At 45.5% G+C, this 25689-nt stretch overlaps 1 protein-coding gene across 2 annotated transcripts in view; it reads right to left on the reverse strand.

The window, feature by feature from the left end:
• Positions 1 to 8573: 8573 nt before the first annotated feature.
• The window catches only part of NGF (nerve growth factor), a 52392-nt gene continuing 35276 nt past the window's right edge, over positions 8574 to 25689 (reverse strand). Inside the window, exons 1-3 of one of the 2 annotated variants that reach the window (XM_063628036.1) lie at positions 23028 to 23044; positions 16295 to 16418; positions 8574 to 9464 (exon numbers count right to left, since the gene is read on the reverse strand). In XM_063628036.1, the coding sequence (XP_063484106.1) occupies positions 8727 to 9452 (726 nt within the window). In that variant the 5' untranslated portion in view covers positions 9453 to 9464; positions 16295 to 16418; positions 23028 to 23044 and the 3' untranslated portion in view covers positions 8574 to 8726. Of the gene's footprint in view, positions 9465 to 16294; positions 16419 to 23027; positions 23045 to 25689 lie in introns of those variants that run through there. The other variant, XM_063628037.1, reaches the window with a different exon arrangement.

Below are 25689 nucleotides of genomic sequence, written 5' to 3' on the forward strand. Positions count from 1 at the left end.
TTACCACGAGTCATCCAAGCCCTTTGATGTATGTTGGGCCCTCTTGCTCATAGACCTCAGTCCTATCATCACTTTCCCCAGCCATGAATCTTATCCTGTGTGATTGCTCAATGGGAAAGAAGTCTTGTCTGACAGGAGGCTGAGGGAAGGCATCCTGGAACATGTGTAGAAAAATCAGGAAAATGACCCAAGTGAAAGGTAAGCACAGAAGAAGAAAATCAGCAGCAAACTGATAACTTTCCCAGCTGGAATCCCTGCCTGTGCTGAATCCAGAGGCTGCTGGAAAAACTGAGCAAGACTGATTTAGGGGGAGTTTTGCCCAGATTTTGGTCTTCTGGCTCTTGCTCTGTGTAGAATCATGTTGTAAAATAAAAGTAAAAAAAAAAAAAAAACTTCAAACAGTCTCTGAAACAACATATTTTCCAGAGATAAATTTATATTTACCACCTGAGGCTGCATATCTGTGGCACCAGATACCTAACTGTAAACCAAAGAGTGATCTGAATATGCGATTTCTGGTATACACAGACAACATTTACTTTGATTTTATTGCTTAGAGCAACTATTAATTCAGAGAACTTGTTGGCCATCTCTTCTGATAAACTTTTGGTGGTTTGAATTCTTTGCAACATTTTTTTCCAGCTAAGCTTCTTTTGTGACAATCATAAGCCTCATTTTTATTGTGTTCATGATCTTTTGCTCAAAATAGTGATATTTTTATTTAATGGATAAAAGAGAGATTGTGATTACAGAAACAACTGTTATAGGCTGAGAAAGGAGCCAACTTAAGAAAGAAGGAATAGAACTGGTTGTTATTTTTAAAGGACATTCTTCAAATACGACAAACTGTAAATAAACTGTATATTGCCCTTTGAGGGTAAGAGCCTGAGGTGGAAACTCCACATATGGCCATCAGGAGGCCTGGTTTGGGGTTTTCAAATGCTTCAAATGACTCCTGACATGGTTTGACTACAGAATTCATCTACTTAAAGCTGAAGGAAGACAAACTCTGAAACTGATGGGAGCTACTTGTTTTACACATTGAACTGTGACATTTTTCATTTTTACAACCATTGCTGATTTAAGTGTTATGTAAACTCTCCCGGGTGCAGTAAAAACAGCCCCTCTGGGAAGCTTTAGGACAGTCCAAGATGTCTGACACTGAGGAGGAGGACTCTCTCTTTTGCTGTCAAGAAGAAGAAGAAGCAGGATAGCAGAAGAGAGAACGCTTGCTCAGATTTATTTCAAGAGGGAAAAACTCCACCTCAGGCCTCCAATGCTGTGCTTTGCTTGCCACCAAGTCTTTTTTCTACAAATAGGACCAAGGCTGGTGCTGTGTAGCAGGTGCCTTGCTCTTTCTGCCTATCTGTCAAACACACCTTCAAGGTCTGACACACACCCTCTCCTTCCTACCCATGTCTCTACCTCCAGCTTCCTTCTGGGATAGATTCCTACCTTCTTGGGACTTGGTTGTCATCCACACCACGTTTTCCCCCAGTATGATGTTAGTCAGACGGGCCTCTTTCTGACTTCTCCTTAACAAAGGCAGAGGTTGGAATCCCACTGGTGGAGCTCAAGCCAGGACTGCTCTGTCAAGGCCAGTTGGCCTGAGAACCAAAGAAATAAGTCTTGTCAGAGTTCCTAAGCAAGAACGGGTCGAGACCACTGGGGAGCCACGTGTGGTGTAGGACCTCGCTGTTCAAAGTGCGGTCCCTGGAGCAGCACTGTGTACGTCATCTAGGGGTTTGTTAGACATGCAGGATCTTAGTCCCCCATCCATCACCTACTGAATCAGACCTGATTGACGTGAACCTGAAAGTTTGAGAAACACTTCCATAGAGATCCCAGGGCAGGATTAGGGTTAGGGGTGCAGGGCCAGCTGAGAGTTTGGAACTCAGTAGGTTTGAGACAGGAGTGGGAACAGGTCAGCAATAAGCAGGTGGAGGCCAAGATGTGTGTGGAGATGGGCCGGGTGATTGCTGCCTACACCAGAGGGTGTTGGGGCTGCCTCTGTGTGCTGTGGGTATGTGGTCTACGGGTATATCCAGACTGAAAGTTGAAAGTAACAGCCAATCCTCTATTCAGTCTCCAACTGGGATGTAAAAGCCCAGAGGACAGGGGCCCCATCTTACTCCTGTGTCTACTCTGGGCCTAGCATGGCACCTTGCACATCACAGATATGCAGTCAGTGTCTGCTGAATTGAATAAGGTCCCCTTGGCCTAACCTGTCAATCACACAGCTTGGGGTGATTGTAGTGGAGTCACCATTGATTCTGTACTTCCCTCAGGAGTCTCCTGGTGACATAATGACATTTTGATATTTTCTTCAGGAAAAAAGCACCCTGCTGGATTAGATAGGGTCCAGCATCACAACCCTTGAGAGTCCAAGCAATGCCCCAAAAGACCCAGGCCTCTGCCTGGGTGTCAACTCGTCAATGTGCCATTTCTGCAAAAAGGAAAATGGACCTGCTGTTTCTTGCTGTTACTGTCTGAAAAGTCAGTGCCCAGATGCCAAGCCCAGAGCCTTGCTGTGCACTCAGGAAACCGTTATTGCCAGCCTCTGCAGACGCTCAGGAATGAGCTCTGCTTGCAACAGCCTTCTCCTGGCAAGAGTTAACACTAAGGTGCAGCTGAAGGAATGTGAAGACTGGAGAGCCAGCTTGGGGGATTGCTATTGCAATCAGAAGACAGCCCAAGTCAGAGTTCCAAAGCCCTTTGAAGGGATGCCAGCTCAGACACATGTTTCCAATTATCATATGCAATCTTGAGACAGTGTGCAAGTTGCACTTTCATTATGTCAAAGTGAAAGGAATGGTGGGGGCGAGATAAAGGGGGAGAGGCCGCTAAGCTGGAGGCTGCATTTAGCTGTGGCACCAAATGTTAGCCAAGGCACCGGGCTGGCCTCTCCAACCCAAGTCTCCCCCTGGAGCCAGAGGTGCATGTTGTCTACTGAGAACCTTTTTTTTCTTTTTGTTTTGGGGATAGAGGAAACCCAGCTGATATGGCTGGAGGAGGCCCCATCTTCAGGAAGATATTTGACCAGCTCTTTGGTGTTTGGTCTTAACAGAGACAAGATTTTGTGAAAACCGTATGGGGACTTTAACTGTGTCTTCCTACAGGATTTCACAGGGTTATTCTCTGAATTTTTCTAAGGTCTGTAATTGCAGGAGAAGCTAACTCCTCTGCCAGTTGTAGCTCAGAACAAAGTGAGAGAATAGACAGAGACTCTCACTTCTATTAGCGGTCTCCCTCCCACTGGGGCTGGGCAGCCTCTTGGTTGGATTTTACCTTGTTCGTAATTCTGGAGTAAGTCTCAGCACAGGACAATAATTTCACTCAACTTATTTTCTGCACATAGTTCGAAGTTGTTTCCTCCAGGAAGTCTTTCCTGGCTTACACGTCCCATTGGATTACTTCTTACTACTGTAGCCATTGTTTAGAATGTTTATTGGATGGATTTGTGTGTTGCCCTGTGTTTTTAAGTCAGTGGGTGGGTGCATGTGAGTGTAGAATGTGCACTTCTTGGCTGTTTCTTAGCTTCCAGGGGTTATTCACACATACACACACACACACATATGCACACACACTATCCTTGTGTGTGTATGTTTGTATATTGTGTCTATTTCTGTGCATATATGTATATGTAGCTGTGTGTACTGTATATTTACATATGTTTCATGTACAATGATTTATTATGTACCAAACATTGGACCAAATGCCTTACAATACAATGAAGTAGGTTCTCTTATTTTCACCTACATTTTACATATAAGAAAACTGCAGTGCAGAGAGAGAAGTAATTTGTCCAGTGTCACTCAGCCAAGCTATGGGTGAGGCCAGGCTTTATCCCTGATGGTCTGATCTTGCTCTTGACACCAGCCTCTGAAAACTACCCAGATGTGTCACATGCCTCAGGGAGGACCCTGTTTTCAACTGAGACCATTAACGCATTTATGGCTAACACAAGGTAGGTGCAGGGGATAGGAGGAGATAGGGTGGGGATGGTGGGGATGGAGAAAAAGATGGAAACTAAGTTCTGTCTTCCCTTCCTTAGGACATTGATTGCCTGCCACATGCAAGATTGGGTCCAGGTGCTGAAGAAACACAGATGTGCTGCATCCTTGACTTGAAGGAGCAGCTCTGGATTGGAGGGATTCTCTGCAGGCTGCTGCTATGGAGGGAAGATTTGCCCAACTTACTTTTGGCCCTGGACCCCCTGAGCTATCTTCACACACCCAGGTGAACTTTGGGAAGGTAACAGCTTTTCAGCTGCAAACCCAAGTGAATTAGAGCAAAACGGATCCCACGTGCTTGACACGTGGAAACTTTCAGAGCCAATGGTTTACAAACTTGCCAAGGGCTGGGGGAGTAAACACATCCCAGAGAACTGTGGAGCATTTCTCTGGCATTGATGCACATAAGCAGAAAGCACAGGCTTCCCCGACGCTTGCCTTAAGATAGTCTTTTGTCTTAGAACCCAGAGGATTGCTCAGAGCTAATCCACAAAAAGTGCTTAGTGCGATGCCTTGCACACACCAAGCTCTTAATAAATGCTAAGGTCACTATTAGCATTGCTTGTCATGGAATAAACCTAGGATACATCTATAAAACTGTCCATAATCATCCTTGCCTTGTGGAAAGTTGTTCCGCTCTATTCCAACATCCTTTTAGGGGTTCTCAGTTAATCTACTTTTCAAAACGAAAATTTATTATACAGTTCTTAAGTGCTAGGTAGTTTTGTATATTTAGGTGTATTATCTCATTAAATTATCTCTCAGCCCTCTGAGAAAAGCACTATTATCATCCATATTTCACAGATGAAGAAATCATCAGAGTTTCCATATGTCAATTGTCAGAGATGTTAAGCAACTTGCTTAAGGTTACACAGCCTTAGCAGAAGTACTTGTTTGGCTCCAAAGCCTACCACTATGCTGGAATCACTAGAATCCAGGTGGCCTACCTGAACCCGGATTCAGGCATCTGAAGCTGAATAGCTGCCATTCTTTCTTTTACCCTCCTGGTAAAAGCAGGCTATGCCTGATCTATCTATCTGTCTGTCTATCTATTTATCTATCTATCTGTCTGTCTATCTATCTGTCTGTCTGTCTTTCTGTCTGTCTATTTATCTATCTGTCTGTCTATCTATTTATCTATCTATCTAATCTATCTATCTATCTATCTATCTAATCTATCTATCTATCTATCTATCTATCTATCTATCTATCTATCTACCTTCCATGGCCTGGCTATGCCACATCTATATTCCATGATGTCCACTGACCAGAGGGTTGCCCTTATCCAATCCATACATGTGCCAATAAACAAATATTTAGTGAGCACCAACATAGTTGCTTCTCTCCTATAATCAACACAGGAATTGTTAAGTTTGGAATAAATTACTTTGCCTAACACTTGCACAGGACTTGACTGTTTGCTTTCAAATACTTGGTTTTGCTTCATGCTCACAACTCTGGGATATAGGAATGATTATTTTCATTTCACAGCTGCAAGAACCAAGCTCAAAGAGGAACTGTTGCTTGCCAAAGTTTCACAGATAGAAATGGGGGAGCTGGGGCCAGAACCCAGCTCTGCTGACACCAAGCCCAGAGTTTGTGCCATGACACTGGGCTGCTCCCTCGGCGCTGGGTTTGGCTGGTGACCTCAACTCTGAGCACCCGTTGCCTCCCACTGTTCCGTTCAGGCCTGTGCGAGAAAGACTCCCAGGCCCCTGGGTTCTCCATAGCCCACACTTCCACTCGGCTCCGCTTCTCTTGCCCAGCTGTCTCTCCTCCAAGGAGCGGACAGGGCGGCCACGAGACCCGGGTGCCCTTTTGTCCTCTACTCCAGCTCTGGGCGGATCCTCCTCCCATGATGTGGATGATGCTGAGGAGAAAGTGGTAAGGCTTTTAGGAGGAACACTCCTGTTTCACAGAAATGCAAATAGCTGCTGGGTTGTTGCTGAAACTCTGTCCCCATGGTGGGCTTTCTATTAGCAGGGAAGGGGGTCAGGCTGGGGAGGCTGGCGTCCTGGTTGGTGGAGGGCGTCAGAGGGACAGCTGAGTGTACCCCAGAGTCAGGCACCCTGCGGTCTTCCAGGCCGGGGCCTGAGCCTTGCTAGGAGGGCGGACAGCCAGGGCGGGCGCTAGTTTTCTTGGGCGTGGTGGGGGACGCCTTCCACCAAAGGAAGTTGCCGAGAGGAGACGGATCTGCTCTCACTTTTTGGGCTTTTGGGGAACCCAGGCAGAAAAATCTCAGTGAGGCACAGGAAGGAGAATTTTGCAAAATGTGCTGCTGCCGCTCCTCAGCAGAGTATAGTGAGCGGTTTGAAGCTGTTTTCTCGGTGTTGAAGTGGCTGGGGCCCTGGCGATCCCGGTCAGCCTTTCTGGGGCAGCCCGGGTGGGTCTGAAAGCCAGGACTCCCCCGCCCTCGTGTGCGGGAGCAGAGCCCAAGCTGCGGAAACCACCGGGCGCGGGGTTGTTTTTGGAAGGCTCCGACGCCGATCAGCCAAACTGATATCCCTTATATTGTGTGAAAACATTGGCTCCCACGCTGGGACTCCAGTGTTTCCGCCTAGAGCAGATTGTGCCTTTGGGAAGGTGGCGGTGGTCCTGGGATGAGGGGCCCTCCTCTTACCGGACACGCAGGAGAGCAGCCCACATGGAAGTGAGGGCCTCAGCCTCTGGGCTCCCTCAGAGGGTCCTCCCTCTCGGCGGCCCAGGGGAGCCAAAGACATTTTTTAGATGTCCCAGTGTCTTGCAGTGCCGCGGGCAGCACTCCAGGACCCTCTTTGTTGGTGTAGCTGCTCACAAGCCAACCTTCCTGATGGGGAGCTTCCTGAAGCCCTCCCCCTCCACTCCTCTCCCCACATCCCAGGCCCGAAGTCCAGTCCTAAGAGAAAAAAAGGCATCCAGAAACTTTGTAGGGGCACCTAGGATGGTGGCTGAGACCACTGGCATTGGACACAGATCACTGGGAGGGCTCCCTCCCTGAGGCCTTTATCTCACTTAGAATCTCAGCACAGAATGTTCTAGCTGGTGTTTCTTGAACATAAATCTTTATTCCCATTGCCGTGGCTCTGACAGAATAAACAGGGCACATTTCATCATGCTTCTACCCTAATCAAATGGCTCTCATGCCAAAGCTCCCTACGTTTCTAATTTGCCCTATTTGGATGGGGTTGGGGGTGGGGCCGGACAGTGAGAGTTACAGAGGGAATGAATAAGACCATTTGCTCTTTTCTCGGATGGACAATTTGGGCCTGTTCTCTTGAAAACCAGTGTAGGCATTTCATCCTCTGGGGGAGACAGGATGGATAGGATGGGAAATTTTCTGTCTTAATATAAGTGCTGTCTGGGGTAAAATTGTGGCTTCAGGGAAAATACAAAATGAAAGTTGCAGGGGAAGGGGGTCGTGTGAGGCTGGGTGGAGCCCTGCTCCAGGCTTAACCCTGGAGTCCGTCTGTCACCTTCACTCCTGTCTAAGATGCTCTGGATGGAGTCAGTGTTTATGAGCACATTCAAAAAGCCCCACAAGAACCACCCAGGTTGCTAACTTTCCTGGGGGCTGGAGAGTGCTGGTAAAGATGAGAGATCACACCTTCCTCCTCCTCCTCCTCCTCTGTCCTCCCCTCCCCTTCTTCACATCCGCCTCTGGCGTTCTCTTTGTCATCCTTGTTTCATTTCCCCTGTTTGGGAGAAGCAGAAAGCCATTGTTCCCTGCCGGCCCACCTGTCCTCCACATCTCCAGGTTTATTTGGTTCTCACTCCATTTACTTAGTCTTTCTGCCCCACCCTCTTCTCTGCAGGTCCCACGGCCCCAGTCACCTTTGGTCACTTATGGAAATCATCCAATTAAGAATAAAAACGTTTTCAGAAGTTCTTTCCCGTTTCTGGCTTCCCTGGCTGTGGGCCGACGGTGGGGCCCCTGGAAGTTGCTACTGTGGCTGTTAGTGGGTTGCAAGAGTGTTGGAGGCACTAATGTTTTCTTGGGGTAATGCAGTCTTTCTGCAGGAGGCTGCTGAGGGATAAAACAAGTACTAAGGCCAGCTGAACATGAAACCAGATCTACTTTGACAGGCCTCGTGAGGTTACTCTGTTACAACTCTTCCAGACAGCACATCTCCCTCTACAAATGAGCAGCTCACAGATCTTTGGTGCAAGCCTCTTCCTGTCTATTGAGTGCCCCCAGAACTGAGACTGTGCCTCTGAGGCCAGGGCAGCCCCATGCCCAGTGGTGATCTGCCTCCTGATGAGGCTCCACTAACTTCCAAGGGAGGAGACCAGGGCCCATGCTTCCAGGCCGTAGGCAGGTAATCCAATGATTAGGTACCTTTGGCTCTGGAATGTAGAACAAAGTTGCAATCCAGCAGGCTTCCTTTGCTAATCATGCCTGGCTTAGGCTAACACCTGAAACCAGTTAGCCTTTCCTGAAGTTGCAGCACTGGCTGGGGTGGGGTAAAGGTTACACGTGGGCCTTAGAAGGAGCCAGGGGGTGCTTGGGACAATTCCCCCTGCATCTTCCTGAGACTTGCAGATGATTTTACTGAGAAAAATAACCAGCATCAGCACACAGGATGCTTCCAAAAATTTAATAAATAATGATTCTTTAAAACTGTATAAACTATAAATTACCATGCAGTCCTTATAATTTAAAATAATTTACAGGTTGAGGTAGGGAGGGGCCCAGGAGAGTGTAGAAGGGGCAGGGGGAGGGAGCGTGTCGGCAGGTCAGGCTCTTCTCACAGCCTTCCTGCTGAGCACACACACACAGGCCGTGTCGATCCGGATAAATCGCCAGGCAGCCTGCTTGCCATCCATGGTCAGCGCCTTGACAAAGGTGTGAGTCGTGGTACAATATGAGTTCCAGTGCTTTGAGTCAATGCCCCGGCACCCGCTGTCAACAGGATTTGGGTCCCGGCACTTGGTCTCAAAAAAGTACTGTTTGAATACACTGTTGTTAATGTTCACCTCTCCCAACACCATCACCTCCTTGCCCTTGATGTCTGTGGCAGTGGTCTTATCCCCAACCCACACGCTGACACTGTCACACACCGAGAATTCGCCCCTGTGGAAGATGGGGTGGGATGATGAACGCTTGCTCCTGTGAGTCCTGTTGAAGGGGGCAGCACCACCAACCTCGAAGTCCAGATCCTGAGTTTCTGCAGCTTCAGGTGGGGGCTGGGTGCTAAACAGCACACGGGGTGAACGGAGTCGCCGCTTTTTAAATAGCCTGGGGTCCACAGTAATGTTGCGGGTCTGCCCTGCCACACGTGCAGCTATCGCCGCTGCCGGGGCACTGCGGGCTCTGCGAAGGGCGGTGTCAAGGGAATGCTGAAGTTTGGTCCAGTGGGCTTGCGGGATGGTGTGTCCTGCAGGAACATTGCTCTCTGAGTGTGGTTCCGCCTGTATGCCGATCAGAAACGCTGTGATCAGAGTGTAGAACAACATGGACATTACGCTATGCACCTGGAATGAAAAAGAAATGAGGGTGACTTCATGGAGTACTAAATGCAGTCAAAAGGCGGTTTCTGGGTTCCTCAGAGTTGACCTCCCAAGGCGATCACAAATAGGTTTTGTTCAAACTGGGGCACTTCTGAGAGGGAAGGGGTGTGCTAGCAATGGTTACACTGGGACAACAGGCGTAAGCCAGGGCTGACTCAGGCAGTGTGGATGTGTGGTCACTCCATCCGAGCTTCTCCAGGAAGTGACAGAGCCCCTGAAATTTTGCCCAGTAGTTCGATATGAGCTTAGAAACATCACTTACAGAGTCCCTTGAGTTCTCTGACGCTTAAGGCAGCAGAGGGAGGTGGTAAGTGTCCATGTGTGTACCAGGGAGGCCGGTGGGGAGAGTTTGACACCTCTCCCTGGCACTTGTGCCTTGATGTGATGGTGCTATCCTGCTCAACAGTTTTGAATCTTTTGGGAAGGCACTGGGAAGATCTGCTGGGGACATGTCTTGAAGCCTCAGCACTGGGTACCCCCTTTCAGACAGTGCACTGGGTCAGCTCTAAGACCTGGTGACTCGGAGCCCTTGTTATGAATTCACAAAGCATCATGTTTGGCAAAAACCTTGTGGCTCTGGGACCATCTTAGTCCAGGCACCTCTTCAGACACCACCCCACATATATAAACGTGGACCACATAATAGTTCCTCTTTGTGTGATGTTTTTAAAATGTGTTCACTTCTATCTTCTCATGAGTCTGTGAGTTCAATTAGGATTTATCATATTTATTTCACATATAAGGAAACTGATTCACAGAAAATGAACTAACACTAAAACACTGAAGTCACAAATGAAAACTGAACCAGAAATAGAATCCAAAGTTGACCCCTTACTAAGCTAGTGTCCTTCCATCCATCCTTCCTTCTTTTCTCCCTCCCTTTCTCTTTCACTCTTAAGCATGTCTTTTCTTTTTATTATTTGTTCTTATGTGACTATAGATCAAATGGTATGGATCTATCTGTCCCCAAGAGGACTCCATACTGCACTGCAGTTACCCCACAAATAATCCCCCAACTTGGTCAAGTAATTGTGGAATTAGTTCTGCTCCTGGAGGGCCTCTCACTGGCCTCTGTGGAGCTCCTGTGCATACTTGTAGATGTGTAGCAAACGTCAGCTTCTCTGTAAAGCTTCCATATATCTTCTAGGTAGGATTAGAAATATCACCTGTAAGAGTGTTCTACAAACTTCCAGTTCTGTCCTTTCTCCCATCTCTGCTTCCCACTCTTATGGGTCATTCTGCTCCCTTTCTACACAGATACCACCTAGTCCTCGAAGGCTTCTCAGATCACTCCAATCAAAAATGATCTTTTGCCATTCTGCACTTCAGAATAGCATAATTGTATGTGCATATGTATGTGTGCATGTGAGTGTGAGTGTGAGTGTGTGTGTTCTCTCCTACTAAATCAGTGTAATGACAAGAACTCTGCATTGGGTCTAGGGGTTAGAAAATCTTGTTTGGATTCCTACTCCACTACTTGTTAGCAGAAGAAACTCATTTAATTTCCCAGAGCCTTAGTGTTCCCATTGATCGGAGGTGGGCAAAAAACAGTATCTCCCAGAGTAGTTGTTAGGATGAAGTAGGTTCTCACAAAATTTGTGTAAATCATGAATTATTTCTGTCTCCTCGTGGTCAAGGACTTTGTCTTTTGTGCTTTCTACTGCTGGTTTTACCTCTCTCAGACGTCCTTCAAAGCCATTTTTATTGTCTCACCCTGACAGTGAGATACTCAAGGGTGGAGCCGTGTCTCATCCACCTGTGTATCTGGGCACTCCATCCCTTGTATTCCACAGCAGTTTGTGCATAACCCTATCACCTCTCCTAGGGTTGTGGATAATCATTAACTTGTCTGTCTCCCTGAGAGTGCTTTGCAAACTGCATAATTTGCATTTCAATATTTCCAGGGCCAGTTGCCATGTCTGGCATGTAGTAGGTACTCAAAAAATTTAAGGAGAATGAATGAAACAAAGAATGAATGAGAGTGGCAAGAGAAGCTTGCCATCTGCCTTCTTTCCATCACAGTGCGTGGTTTCTTTTGGCCTTTGTGCATATGGCTACACACTGCTTTTCTAATCTGTTTTAAGGCAACACGTTATTCTCCTCCATACTGTGCTTTTATTCAGCTGGAAATAGACAGCTCTTTGGTGAGATACCAAGAAGGAAATCACCAAATTCTTTTCTCTTTGGTTTCTTTGAAGAATGTTTCTATTTGCTCCAATTCTTCAGCTGACCATGCAAAGGAGGCAATGGCATATCTGGGGTTTTGGCCATTACCAGATCTGTTGGCTAATGGTCTTGCAGGTAAATGTCTGATCAACTCTTAGAGGACTGAATATTCAGTTGGCAGCAAATCTAAACCTTTTACTTTTGCTCCTTTTCATGTTTCATTTCTTTGTTTTTCTTGGTACATAATATCTCTTATCAGATAAATTAAAGGAGAAGAAAGAAAACTGAAATTCATCCCCTTATATCCAAATTAGTAACGCTTGTTGGAATTTTGAGAGGAAAATGAAATTAACTAAATAAAAGGGTTTCGATGGACATAAGGGACATACCTCTCCCTATTCCCCATTACCAGAGGTTCCCACTTCATTCTTGGTCTCTCCTTTGGTGGGCTCCTCCTCTTCTAAGGAGCCCATCGAAATTTCTGTGCAATTGACTCCCATACCTGGATCTCTAATCAACTAGTCTTTTGAAGCTAGTTCTGCCCTCCAGCTTCCTGAGGGCAATTCTCCATAGATACTGGCATTTTAAATGCAAGACATCCAAAACAAAAATCTTCATACTCATAATCCTAATTAGGATCATCTCCTCCCCATCTTCATTCTCTGCATACAATAGCAACAGCCCCATTTTGTACTATTTGATGATAGTTTCACAGCTACCATCTCTTTTGATCTTCTCTCCTCATCTCCCTAAACACGCTTCTTCACAGTTTCCTTTTTCTGTTACTGGAACCATCATTCATTCATCCACTAGCTCCATACCTCTGCTTATCCCTCTGCTTTTTCCTCCCTGACCTCCATCCAGCCCTTTTGGTTCTGGTTTGGTAGCATTATCTTGAAACTGCATTTTCTCTTCTATTCTCATCTCTGGGTCCCTAGTTCAGGTCATGCGAACAGTCTCCCACCTGATGTCCTGGACCCTCATCTCTCTTCTTCCAGTGCCTCCTATCCCTGGCCACCCCATTTAGCTTCTTAAAGCCTGCTCTGATCATATCACCCTGCTCAAAGGAGCTGGTGCCAAGTGCCTTGTCTGTAAGCCAGTAGGGACTGCTCTGCCTGGCAATGGGATCCTGCCTCCTTCTACTCCCCTCACATAGTTTGCATTCCAAGCGCACAAATCTCCTGGGGGCAGTTCCTGCTTGAGCTTCCCCACCACTGCCCTTTTTCAGACTCTTCCCTTCCAGGTATGCTCCCCTACCCTCTCAGGGCCTTTTCTGCTCTCCACCTCTGCTGGTGGAATCCTTCCTGTTGTCCTTCAACAACTTCAGTGCTGCCTTCCCTGGGGAGCTTTTTCTAATTCTGAGAATTCTGAGACAAACAAACTACTTTCTCTCTTTTTTTTTTTTTTGAGATGGAGTCTCGCTCTGTCGCCCAGGCTGAAGTGCAGTGGCTTGATCTCAGCTCACTGCAGCCTTCGCCTCCCGGGTTCAAACAAGTCTCCTGCCTCAGCCTCCTGAGTAGCTGGGACTACAGGCACATGCCACCACGCCTGGCTAATTTTTGTATTTTTTGCAGAGGCGGGGTTTCACCATGTTGGCCAGAATGGTCTTGATCTCTGACCTCGTGGTCCGCCCCCCTCGGCCTCCCAAAGTGTTGGGATTACAGGCGTGAGCCACCATGCCCGGCCCCTTCTCTAGCTCTTAAAGCCTTCCCTTTATATTCTCTTAGGGCTGTTGTATTCTCTTATCTTCCCTTCTAGAGGACAAACTCCCTGTAGGCAGCAAAGTGTCCTACTCATCTTTGTTGCCTCTAGGTGACCTAGAACTCCTAGGTAACTCCACCTCTAAGAACCTGTGAGTATGTAGACAAGTCTCCTGCCTCCAGTGTTCCTTAATTCTCCATCTGTGTGATGATGTTTAAGGTACCTTCCAACTATTATATTCTTTCATTTCAGGCAATTATGAAGTTTTCTACCCTGCCTTGCATCTGCTGGTTTGACTGAACTGACTTCACAAAGTTCCTACACTCTTAACACTACTTTTCCACTCACAGTCAAGATACCAAATGGTATCACATTTAATCACAATGGAGATTTGTATCAAGGGCAGAATGTTTCATTAAGACTTGAAAATGTCTCAAATATATCTCTCATTTAGATTTTAGGTTTAAAGTTTTTTTAAAAAATATTTAATTACTCATGAGAGTGTGTTCCTATAAACTTTTAAGTTTTAAAAAACTCTTAAAAATGATCAGTGGATAAAAGAAAAATTCAGTACATTTTCTATTCTAGTGATATAATGCACCATTTAGAAAAGAACATTCTTTTTATTTTTGGTTGATGTGAAGCAGGGGAGAAGTTTTATTTATTTATTTTTTAAAAACACCCTTTGAAGCCTTTCTCCTGAACAGATGACAGCCTTCTGTGTGGCTTTACTAAGCAGAGCTCTGCAAGCTGAATGATCAGCTGGGGAGGATGCAATTAGGGGCTCATATGAACGAACATGTTCTATTTAATGTGAGAATGCTCTTTAATTGTCCTACTCCTACCTAGAACGGAAGATCCATGACTAAGAGTGGGGCAGCCCATTGGGATGCCTTTACAACCAGCCACTGATGGGCTGCCCTGCCCTCTTGCCCTCTTCTGAACCAGCGGTACATTCTGTGGATTTCCAGTGGTTCACACAGTCCAATAATAGGATAAATTTCTTTGCACTAGGTGAATGATCTTCAAAGATTCTGGCCTCACCTGAATAGGGGATGGAGCTGCTGGACAGAGCTAAGAAACTGGCCCAAATATTTGTGGTTAGGAGGGCTGATGGCACTGGGAGGCTTGGCAACCATTCCTGGGGAGATGTGTTATAGAAGGGAGTGAGAGAATTCCTGCCTTAGAGAGAGCCATGCCAAGAGCTGCGAGTGATTCTCGGGCTAGAGATGGGATACGTGAACCCGGGTCACTAACAGTTGGCGAGAGAGGAAATTCTTGTGGCCAAGGAAATCCAGCCTCCTCCTCCTCCATCTCATTCGCCACATTCTGAGAGTGGGCCAAGGGTCATTTCTTGTTTTACGCTTGGCCTTCACTCTAAATGTTAACTGGCTGCTGTCTTCAGCTGTAAAGGCTCGAATACTCTTGGGGGTTGGAGCTGGTGGGGAGTGTGGGAGGAATTCTGTGGCTCCTCATTTCCCCAGCAAGGTACTTCAGAGGTGTCCTGGGCTGGGCTGAACAGAGAGAGGCATCGACAGAGTAAAATCCAGAGCCTCTGTTAGCATCTCCCAGACAGGATTTATTGGGAGGAGGCATGGCCTGGAAGGTACATCAGAGATTCAAGTCCAGAGGCTCTCAAACTTCAGGGCATCAGAATCACCTGGTGAGTTTGTTACACTATAGACTGCTGAGCCCCATCTCCAGAATGCTTGATTCTGTAGGTCTGGTAGGAGGACACTAAGAATCTACATTTCTAGTAAGTTTCCAGATGATGCTGTTGCTGTTGGTCTGGGGACCACATTTTGAGAGCCACGAGTCTAGCCTAATTCTTTAACTTTGTGGAAGACAAAAATGAGCCTTGGAGAGGCTAAATGACTTGGGCTTTTGCAGCCAGTGAGTGGCAGGGCCAGTCTGTGGACATCTGACTTGAGCTCAGCCTTGCTATCTTTTAGGGGCAAGAGGCCTGAAGCCATATGCACACTGTAACTGATAGGTGGTGGATTGAGTTTACTCATCCCCCAACATCGAAATGAAAATTCCATTCAACAGATTGTAAGTTTTACCTTCCTGATGCCACAAATCCAGATATTAGGGAACATTTAGATATTGAATTGTTTTCATATCTGCTTTATTAGGTTTCTGGGCACCATGTAGACTTGATCTAAAAGCACTTGAAATACCCATGATAGAAATATTGCAACCAGAAATCACTAGCGGGTATCAGCGCCTATGGGGTCACTGGGCTCTTGGAGGGCAGGTGTGCTGGATACATGAATGGGAACCAAATCTACTGATCTGAATTCTAAGAGACATACCTTGACATGAATGAGCTGAGACAGTAGTAATTATTATTTATTGGGTATAATTTTCTAATTAACCATTACAGAAACCTGGAAGGTTGGCTGTATTATTCCTATTTTAACAATGAGAAACCAGAGATGTAGTAAGATTAAGTAACTGCATCACAGGTACACACCAAACAGAAGTGGAACTCAGAGCCAGACCTCCCGTGTGCAGATCTGGAACTCTTCCCCACCCCTCTACTCCACCGGTGAAGGGTCCAAAGAGAGTGGCTGTGAACCTTCCATTTCGCAAGTTCCCTGCTCAGTCGGACCAGAGAGTTGTGTGGAGGGTCTGACTGACGCTCTCTGTTCGAGGTCCTGTGTTTGGCAACTTTAGACCCTTGATGCAGCTCAGACTTCTGATATGTCCCTGGGGGCCATGGGGCCAACCTGAGGGCACAAAAGATTTCCTTTCCTGAGTGGGCTAGGGGAGCTGCATTGCTGCACCACTGAAAGCTTCTCCAGGCCCCTGCTGCTCAGCAGTTGGTTCTGACTTGCCCTCTCAGGTCCTGTCACTTGGGACTCCTGCTTCTGGCAGCTGCAGAGGGAGGACCTTGGCAAGGCCAAGGTCCCTTAGGCACTTACCTCAGTGTGGCCAGGATAGAAAGCTGCTCCCTTGGTAAAACTGTTATTGGGTCCGGACGCTGAGCTGAGCTTGGGTCCAGCATGCCATCCAGCCCCTTGGACTGCACGACCACTGGCCAAAACTCTGTGGAGGGGGAGAGCTGGCATTAGACTGGTACCTCACCATATTTCCTGTGCCCCACACAGTGGGGAGGCATGTGCCAATAGGACAAATTCCATTTCCTTGAGTTCTGGGATTTTACCAGCATCAAGGCCCAGGAAGGAGCTAGAATTTGGCTACCAAAATTTACCAGGGCTTGGCCTCTCATGGTCCTGTGGTGGCACCTGCCTCTCACTCTTGCACCATACCTTTTGGTTTCAGCCTGGACACAGTCCATGGCTGATCTTGCACCTAGTGCAGGTGTTTCTAGACACATGCCAAAGTCTTGCCCCAGCAGATCCCTAATCTGGCATCAAAATGGAAATTGTTCAGTACATTACACATGCAGACGTAGCACATCCAACTCTGAACCAGCCTAAAATACATTATACAGACGCAAAATCCCTGACAATTCAGAGCAAGTTGGTGCTTTGATAAAAATGCAGATGAGTAATGGTGACAAATAAGACAGATTGACCATTTGAGAGAGAATGTGGAGCCCTCACAGAATCAGACAGGAATCTCAGAGTACCACACTGAAAGGCAGATTTTAGGATTGGAAGCTATGGAGCTGATACAATTTTAAAAAATCAATTTTAGGCTGTAGTTTCTAGAAACAATGGAATTTTTCTATTCTCCTCTCACTTCTATCATGTAATTTATGTAGGCACTTCATTCATTCACAACATTGTCTGGACACCAATTATGTGCCAAGCACTGTTTTTGGTGCTGAGCAGCAGTAAACAAGACAAAGAAGGCCTCTGCTCTCATGGGGCTTACAGTCTTGTGTAAATAAGCAAGATATCTCCAGATTCTTTATATGCCATGAAGGCAATTACAGGGTCTGATGATAGAGAGCAACTGCAGGATGTATCAAGGGGCCACTGTAGACAGGATGCTCAGAGAGGAGTTCTCTGAGGAGATGGCCTTCAAGTTGAGATCTGGAGGATGAGAAAGAATGAGGGAGAGAAGATTCTAGGCAGCAGGACAAGTGCAAAGACCCTGAGGTAGAAACAAGACAAAGGTTCTGAGCATGGAGGAACGAGACCTAGAAAATGAGCTGGAGAGCCAGGAAGAGCCAGGTCTACAGAGACACAGCAAGGAGCTATGGTTTTATCCTCAGGATATTAGGAAGGGAGTGGAGGGCTTTGAACAGGAGGGTGATATTTATGGATAAATGAATGAATGATTATGTCTATCACAGAATTTGTTGTTGGGTGGAGATGTCCTCCCAATAAAGTTCTAGAATGGCATCTTAACTTTCCTGTCCGTATTCTCTTTTCAACTTCAAAAAAATCTTCTCCCTGTGATATATTTTTCCAGCGTGGATCCCCACCACATATCTTCATCCAACTCCCTCTCAGCTTGTGCTATGAAAACAAATGTCAGAGAAGCCACCATGGCTCCCCAAACTCCAACCACGAAGAGGAGTTGGAGAACAGGGGAGGTAGCAAGAGCCTCTGAAGTGATCTTCAAGTTACTAGAAATCATGAAATTAAGCCCTGGGATGTCTCCATTCTTCTTCCTTTCCCATCCTGCTCAAAATAGTCTTCTTGCTCCAGAAAGTACCAGAAAAACCTTCAATACTCAATTGGGGTTGAAGCCTAGTGATGAAAATGCATACTCAGACACTCTTTAAAAGGTTACATTCTGTGATAAAGAACATTTTCATGCTCTCCCAGGGTTGGACTTACCATGGGAGAGGGAGAATGGCATGTCCCCAGGGTAAGAGGTGGGCATTATCTGGTCCCATTACTCATGGGAAGATGGTTTCATCTAGTCCATAAACTCTTCATCTGGGTGTTTGGCTAAACCTGAAAGGTTGCAGGCTGGAACCCACACACCTGCATTCTGATTCAGTTCACTCTGAGCTTTCTCCTCTATAGGAGGAGATTCAGTTCATCTTTGAGCTTTCTTCTCTATAGGATAAGAAGCTGGTACAGATGACAGCTATGGTCCCCTTTGGCTCTGATCATCTGAGATTCCATGACTTTGAATGTTTTCCAGGCTGCATTGCTACTAGATGCTTAAGTAGTGCTTTCTCTTACCCCAAAATTGGGGTTCATTTATTTCATTAATTAAACACTTAAATTTGCAAGTCCTGTGCTGGCCACTGTGTTAGGTGTTAGGTGCCAGGGACACAAAGAAGAATAAGACATAATACTTAACTTCCTAGAGCAAGTAATCTAAAGATAGGAAAAGGCACGCATGTAAACAAACATTTGAAGTACAGTGTGATAAGTATGATGTATATGTGACATGATATGGAAACACAGTGGAAGGAGAAATTGGTTTTATCTGGCCAGACTAGTTAGAGACATGTTCATAGAGGAGGTAACATCTGAGCAGGGTTCTTAAGGATGAATAGGAGCTCATTAGGGAAGAAGGGAAGGAAAGGCCCCAGGGTTCAAGAACTGGGTGGAGGTCCACCATGGCATTGCAAGAGGAGTAGGGGAGGGGAAAGGAGTACAGAATGGGCCTTACACATCAGAAGGTGCTAATAGACTTGCAGTACCCACTTCTGGGGCCTGCCCACTGAACTTCTTCCTATAGGACACAAAAAGCCTCCGCTTTTAATCAGTGGAGCAACCAGAGAAATAATATTGACTTTCTCTGGAAATATTCTGGATATTCCACTACAAAGTAGGATGGCCTCCAATCTGGATGACTAGAAGAAGAGGGAAGTTTGGTTTAAATAAAAAATTCCACAATTCCTAGGAAGATCTGCATTCTTAGTGTGTCTACTATAAGCCAACCACAATAGATTCCCTGGCCCTGTATCTGCAATTTCTGGACTAAGTCACCTTGGTGCATGCCAGGGCCAGGGTCTCCTGCCAATCTCATCTGGATGTCTGATTGCTATATTTGAAACTGTGTCCAGCATTTCCTATGCCTTTGTCCTTGTCTTATTCTGTGTTGATATAAGCAGTTTACTACTGCAGAGAGAAATTCTCTGTCCACAATAATGAAACTGTAACTGATTTTTATAGATATTGTTGTCATTGTTTTTAGTCTCATGCTGATGAAGGTTGAGGCTCTAAAATTAAATCCAATTTAAATATTACAAATTTCTAGTGCAAAGGCATTGGGACAAACAACCCAAATGCATATCTATTTTTAAAACCCTGTCTGTTTTCATAGGGTAATCACTTAAACAGAAATAAGCTCTCACACTTTTGATAAATGCATGGAAATAAATCCCTGCTCATTTCAGGATCATGTTCTATTCTTTCTTACAGGGCACAAAGGAATCCTAATAAAGTCTGATGTACCTCTTCTAGAGCTTGTCCTGTCCTGGGTTTCATGCTTTAAAGCAGTGGTTCTCAAAGTGTGGTTCCATAGTAGTATTGTAGTAATGTCTTAGAACATGTTAGAAATGCAAATTCTTGGGTTTCACCACAAACCTACTGAATCAGAAACTCTGGGAATGAAACACAGCAATCTGTGGTTTAACCAGCTCTGCAGGTGATTCTGATAGTCACATAAGTTTAAGAACCATTGCTTTAGGGCTTCCACCTTGTTCCTCCTCATGGGGTGAAGTATCCAGTGCAAAGACAAAGCACCAACCCAGAGCCAGTCCACTGCTGTAGACCACCCACTTGAATGTAACTTTCCATATAACAGTCAAAGGTATGTTGTGGGCGTCTTCCCTCTTCTGGACCATACTCCTAGGACTTATCATCTCAGAACCCATGTCCAACAAACCCTGAGCCTGCTAGAGCTAGAGGAGAGAGGGTTCTTCTTAAGACCCCTGAGGTTGATCAATAATATTTTGGTCAATTTCAGCCATGAAACTTAGATTAATGGCAAACTGTTCAAAATTCAATCAGTGTATAGTTTAAGGAAACTGTGCCTCTGCCGACCGTTTGTCAGGGACTAATGGGCCTTAGCCACAGCTATTGAAACCCGATAACTCTGTCAATCACCATCCCCCTAATCCCTCCACACCCAGACTTTGTGGGACAGTCTGTCTACCTCGTTGGCTCCCCCTTTCTACTGTCCCTGAATCCTCCATAGCAGTGGTTCTCAACTTTGGTTGTAGCTTGAAATCTCCTGGGCAGCTTTCCACACTCCTGCTGCCTGTGTCTCACCTTCAGAGATTCTGATTTCATTGACCTGGAGTGCTGCCTGGGCATCAGGAATTTGTAAAGCTCCCTAGGTGATCCCAATATAAAGCCAGGGCTGGGAGCCCCAGCTGCACAGGATGAATGGGAAGCTTGGAATTGTCTTTGATAAGCTAGTAATTAAGAGAGATTATCAAGAAATTAATATATCTCAGAAAACATAAAGTTCAGGTGTGGTCACATTATAAGCCACAAGAAGGTCTGAGAATATAGTTGACAAACTCTCTGGGGAATGTTGTCTCTGTCTCTCCTGCCTGACCCACGCCCAATTGTCTAGATATAATTGACATTTGTGAATTGGAAAGTCTTTGTTTGTTTTCCTCCTTGCATGCCACTTAAAATGTTCTCTGGCAATGCCTATTATTGACCATTATTAAGGCCATTACCAAGCACATCAAATCATCTCAAAATGGCCAAAGTTGATTTTTTCCCCCCAAAAGAACTCTTAGTCAGCAAACTTCATGGTTGCATTCCATACTAGAAAAGATTTCAAATTCCTTTTCCCATTGTGGACAGACTCTGAGTAAGGACTAACAGAGAGAGGGGATTCAGGGGAATAGTTACAGCCAGGAAGATCATAGCAATCGCACCAACAATCATTCTTATACCCTCAACAACATGTCCTTAATCCAAGACATTCCTAGTGAGTTTCCCTACTCACAGAGCTCTCCTGGGCAGAAACTAGGAGAAAGGGGGCTGCAGCTGCCCTGGCATCTTTGATGTAGTGCAAGATGCTCTTGGGACTAGCCATTGCTTTGGAGCACATGGGAGGAGTGGTCCCAGAGGTCTTTTTGGCCGTGTCCCCAAATCTTTGGTATTCAAAATTTCAGCACGTGGTCCTTGGACTTAATAATACGCCAACCCACTATTTGGTAATAGCCAAATCGATCACTACATTGAAGATGCCAGGGCGGCTACAGCCCCCTTTCTCCTAGTTTCCACCCAGGAGAGCTCTGTGAGTAGGGAAACTCACTAGGAATGTCTTAGATTAAGGATGTGTTGTTGAGGAAATAAGAATAATTGTTGGTGTGACTACTGTGATCTTCCTGGCTGTAGCCATTCCCCTCAATTCTCCCCTCTCTCTGTTAGTCCTTACCCTGAGTCTGTGCACAACAGGAAAAGGAATTTGAAATCTTTTCTAGTATGAAATAAATATGAGGTTTGCTGACAAGGAGCTCTTTTTTGAGGGAAAAATCAACTTTGGCCATTTCAAGATGATTTGATGTGTTTAACTATCTCGTGGTTTTGGCACATCCAATAGGAAAATAATACATCTGGTACCAAGGACTTAGGAAGACATTAAGGTTCAGTGAAATTGCTATTCTTTTTGATGAAAAGTTTCAATGCTGACAATTCTAAAGTGCCCTGGCAATTTTCTTAAAAAGGAAATGGTCCTATGGCTCTTTGGGAAATTTGTGGGTAAATTACAAAACCCTTTCTAGCACTTCCCCGGAGAGTCAGACAGCTGTAGGTAGGAAGAAGTTGTTGTGGTTGGCTGACCTCAGCTTCAGAATCAAAGGGCACTTGCTATGAATGAGAGTGGCCTTCTATTGTGTGTGGCGAAACACAATCCGCATGTTTACCTGACTGGAGGAATTCATGAGTTGTATGACGGCCCACACCCCAGGGAGGTTTTCAAAGTGTGGGTAATTACAACAACATTAATGTGGTGGAAGATAAGACATCTAAACATACAGCAGCCTTCCGTTACGGAGTTGAGGGCAGAATATTTTTGCAAGAATGTAGGGCTAAATAATAGTCCCTGTAGTATAGCCCATCAGCTTAGTAATACTAGTAATACATCTATAATCTATATTTGAGTGCCAAAAACAATCCAATAATTTTTCAAACTTTTCTGAGACCCTAAGAAAACATCTCCTTGGTTCCAACTGGCTAATCCTTAAACCACACACAAAAAAATCTATTTCAGTGATGCTTTTGGCCTTTCACTGGTCCATTGTTCCCACACTTAGGACTAATAGCAGACAGCGCTACTGGGAACAACCGACTCTCAGGTTCGCATATAATCATAACAGCACCTATGGAGTCTCCAGGCTACTGCAGACCTTGAATGACCACCTAGGATTGAACGCATGAAAGAAAACAAAACGGTGCCAGCGAATGTTAACACTCAGATCCAAGCCCTTTATTCTATTTGCTTTATAGAATTGAATGTCCTCGGCTCTTCCTGAGCTAGCCTTTTCCTCTCAGTGTGTGGTATATTTTCTAAGCAATAGGTCAAGAAATGTTACAATACATAAGTCTATAATGCAATTCAGATGTAACTTCATAAATTAAGACAAGGTAAAGATTCATAGCCCTGGAACAGACCAGGAAATATACTGGCTTAACTGACACATGGGATTCTAGTGCTTTAAAAAAGGCAGGCAGTCCATCCTTCAATTAAGGAGGGATAAGGGATGAGTCATGGGACTTGAATGTAAGGATTCGAGTAAAATGCCACCCTTACTCATCAAAGTGTCCATTAGATGAGGCCATTTCTGTTTGAGCAGCTGGACTTCAGTTTCACTGCAAAAATCGCTGCACCTCAACCAACCTGCATCCAAGAAAACATGGATCACAAGCAGTCAGCACCAAACACATCCCAAGGGAAACCAAATCTGAGGACACATCAGATACTGTCCCACTCCACACCACTCTGGAGTGACAGCTGCCATCGCGTCTTGAGCTCCCTTGCTCTTCTGCACTGACATTTCCTGGCTTGTCTGCTGACTTCACACCCAGAAAATCTGACTCAAGGCATGAAAGAGATAACTCAGCCCAGCTTTGCTCAGGCATGCAGCACATGCAAATCCTAGGTAACCTGAGGCAAAGATAAAAGCTGGAAATGAAGAATTTACTTCCATGAGTGTGTTTGTCAGGGGGCTTTGTGCTGTTTCAGCTACTTCCTGTGCATGGCTTTAACTATCTTAGTCCCATTATGGGCTCCTATTATGCAGTAACACATATGACTTATGGGGAATGCTGGAATGCCATCAGGGTGGTTAACTCTAATGAAGGGCTATTTGACAGGGATTTTCGAGCTTATGTTAAGGAGTTTCATCTAGCTCTTTCATTACCTCGGGAGGAAAGGTCAGGAGAGATGAAAACCTGCTGTCCTTTCTAAAGTCACTTGATTCTCATATAATTATATTTCAGAATATTCCCAGTCTTCGAGTGTTTCTTCTTTTAAGGTTTATTTGAAAATGACAACATGAACAAAATAAAAAGTCTGCATTAGGGAAATTTACTCCGGAGCTAACGAGAGACCCACAGAGAGCATCTGTCTCTAGAGACCCAGAACATTGTGGGTAATTAGCAATTCCAGAGATGAGGGCAGACAGTTTTCCTTCTCAGTCGCCACACAATCACCACACTTCTCAATCTTTAGCAAGAGACTTAACCTCTCTGCCCCTCAACATCTTCTCTTAAAAATCAGAACAATTATACCCTCCATATTGGATTATTGAGAGGGTTAAATTGAATAAGCATTTAGCCCAGTGGCTGGCACCTAGTTGGTGCTACGTAAGTATCAGCTATTCTTATTAATATCATTAAAGACATTTGGCCAGAATCAGGCAGCTAGTTACTGGCAGATCTGGGTGCAGAAGAGAAAGTGATGCCTCCTGTTCATCCCATGCCCCCATCTGGCCCTCTCTGGCAGGAAGAAATCGCCGCTTTGTGTCCCAGTCGTGATTGGAATGGCTGGCCATGCACATGCTCAGTGGAACTGAGCAATTGTAGAATGCTCAGCCTGCAGCTGTGGGGCGATTATCTGCAATCATTTGCCAACAAAGATGCTGAGTAACAAACTGAAACGTTTGTTTTTGAAATATCCATTTTCTTCAGCCATGTCGCAGTCAGAGGGAGGAAGCTGCTCCAGCTATGGCTGTGTTCATCAGGGCGCTGTGATGTTTAGCTATCACTAAAACTTGCCAGGCACTGTAAAGTTAATAGCATCTTTGCTTAAGTAATTGCTGCCTTGCAGGAAAAGTGAATCACAAGGAGAATACAACATGGATGGTATCCTCATGATCAAATTTATACTTGGTTATCCAGGGATTTGGGACAAGTTTAGGCATCTGCTGGATTAACTTCTTGAGGTCTTAGGAGTATTTCTATCCATGGGGCTGTCCCAGTGTAGGCACTTAATGAATGTTTATTGAAAGGAATTGAAGACTCTTCCCACAGCTGCGCCAGTTTATTCAACCCAAGTAAATCATTATTTCATGTTATACTGGGAAATAACAAGTGGTCCCAATTCACCTTCTTGGATAACTGGGTGAGCCTCCCTTTCACTTTGGCTACGTAGTGTTTTATTTAAGAAGGAGAGTGCCACATTGGTGGGCTGACAGGTGTGCCGCAGAGGAACTAAGAATCTAAGACCCTCGTTCCACTTTCTTTATGAGCACTAAAAGTGTACATAGGTGTTGTGCAAAACAGACATCCTCCTTACTTCCAGCTTGTTCATTTTTCTTGTCCAGAATTTCCTTGGAGAAGGTTATGCTCCAACCCAGCCGCTGGTTATGTTGTGCAATCCACTGGGATGGCAATCACCTCATTGTTTAGTTACAACCCATGAAAAGATGAAAAAAAGAAAGAAAAAAACACAGCACACATACAGAATGAGGGTGGAGACTGCACGATGATAATGAAAACCATTTGTTAGCATTTCACTTCTTTCTTTGTGAATCAGCCGAGTTCCTGGCACCAGGCCTCTGTCTGTAAAGGAAGCTGCACCTCAAAGGCCCTCCAGGGACTCTTTCTGCCTTGTCTGGTCTAGAGAGTGTCGCCTTTTGTCCCCAGGAAGGTGGGCGCAAGACTGACTGCCCCAGCTCCCTCTGTGCCGCAGCCACCAGGCCTGGCTCCAGCTCTCACCTTTTGTCCCAGGGCCACGTACCTATCCTGTGTGGTTGTGCATTGGCAGTTACTTTTAAGCTCTGCCTAAACCACAGTTTGGTCTTGTGTGTGTGAGGATGCTTTTCCCCTTTGTCATCTCCCTGTATTGTGTCCCCTCATCTGTGTTCAGCACTTTCAGCCCTGCTTTCTTTTTAGCTATTTCAACTTTTCCTTCTTTCCACAGACCTGATTCCTGTATTCTCAAAATAAGGATTCAAACTTTGGAGGAATAA

The sequence above is a fragment of the Symphalangus syndactylus genome, chromosome 12 (assembly GCF_028878055.3).
Source record: "Symphalangus syndactylus isolate Jambi chromosome 12, NHGRI_mSymSyn1-v2.1_pri, whole genome shotgun sequence".
Taxonomy (NCBI): Eukaryota; Metazoa; Chordata; class Mammalia; order Primates; family Hylobatidae; genus Symphalangus; species Symphalangus syndactylus.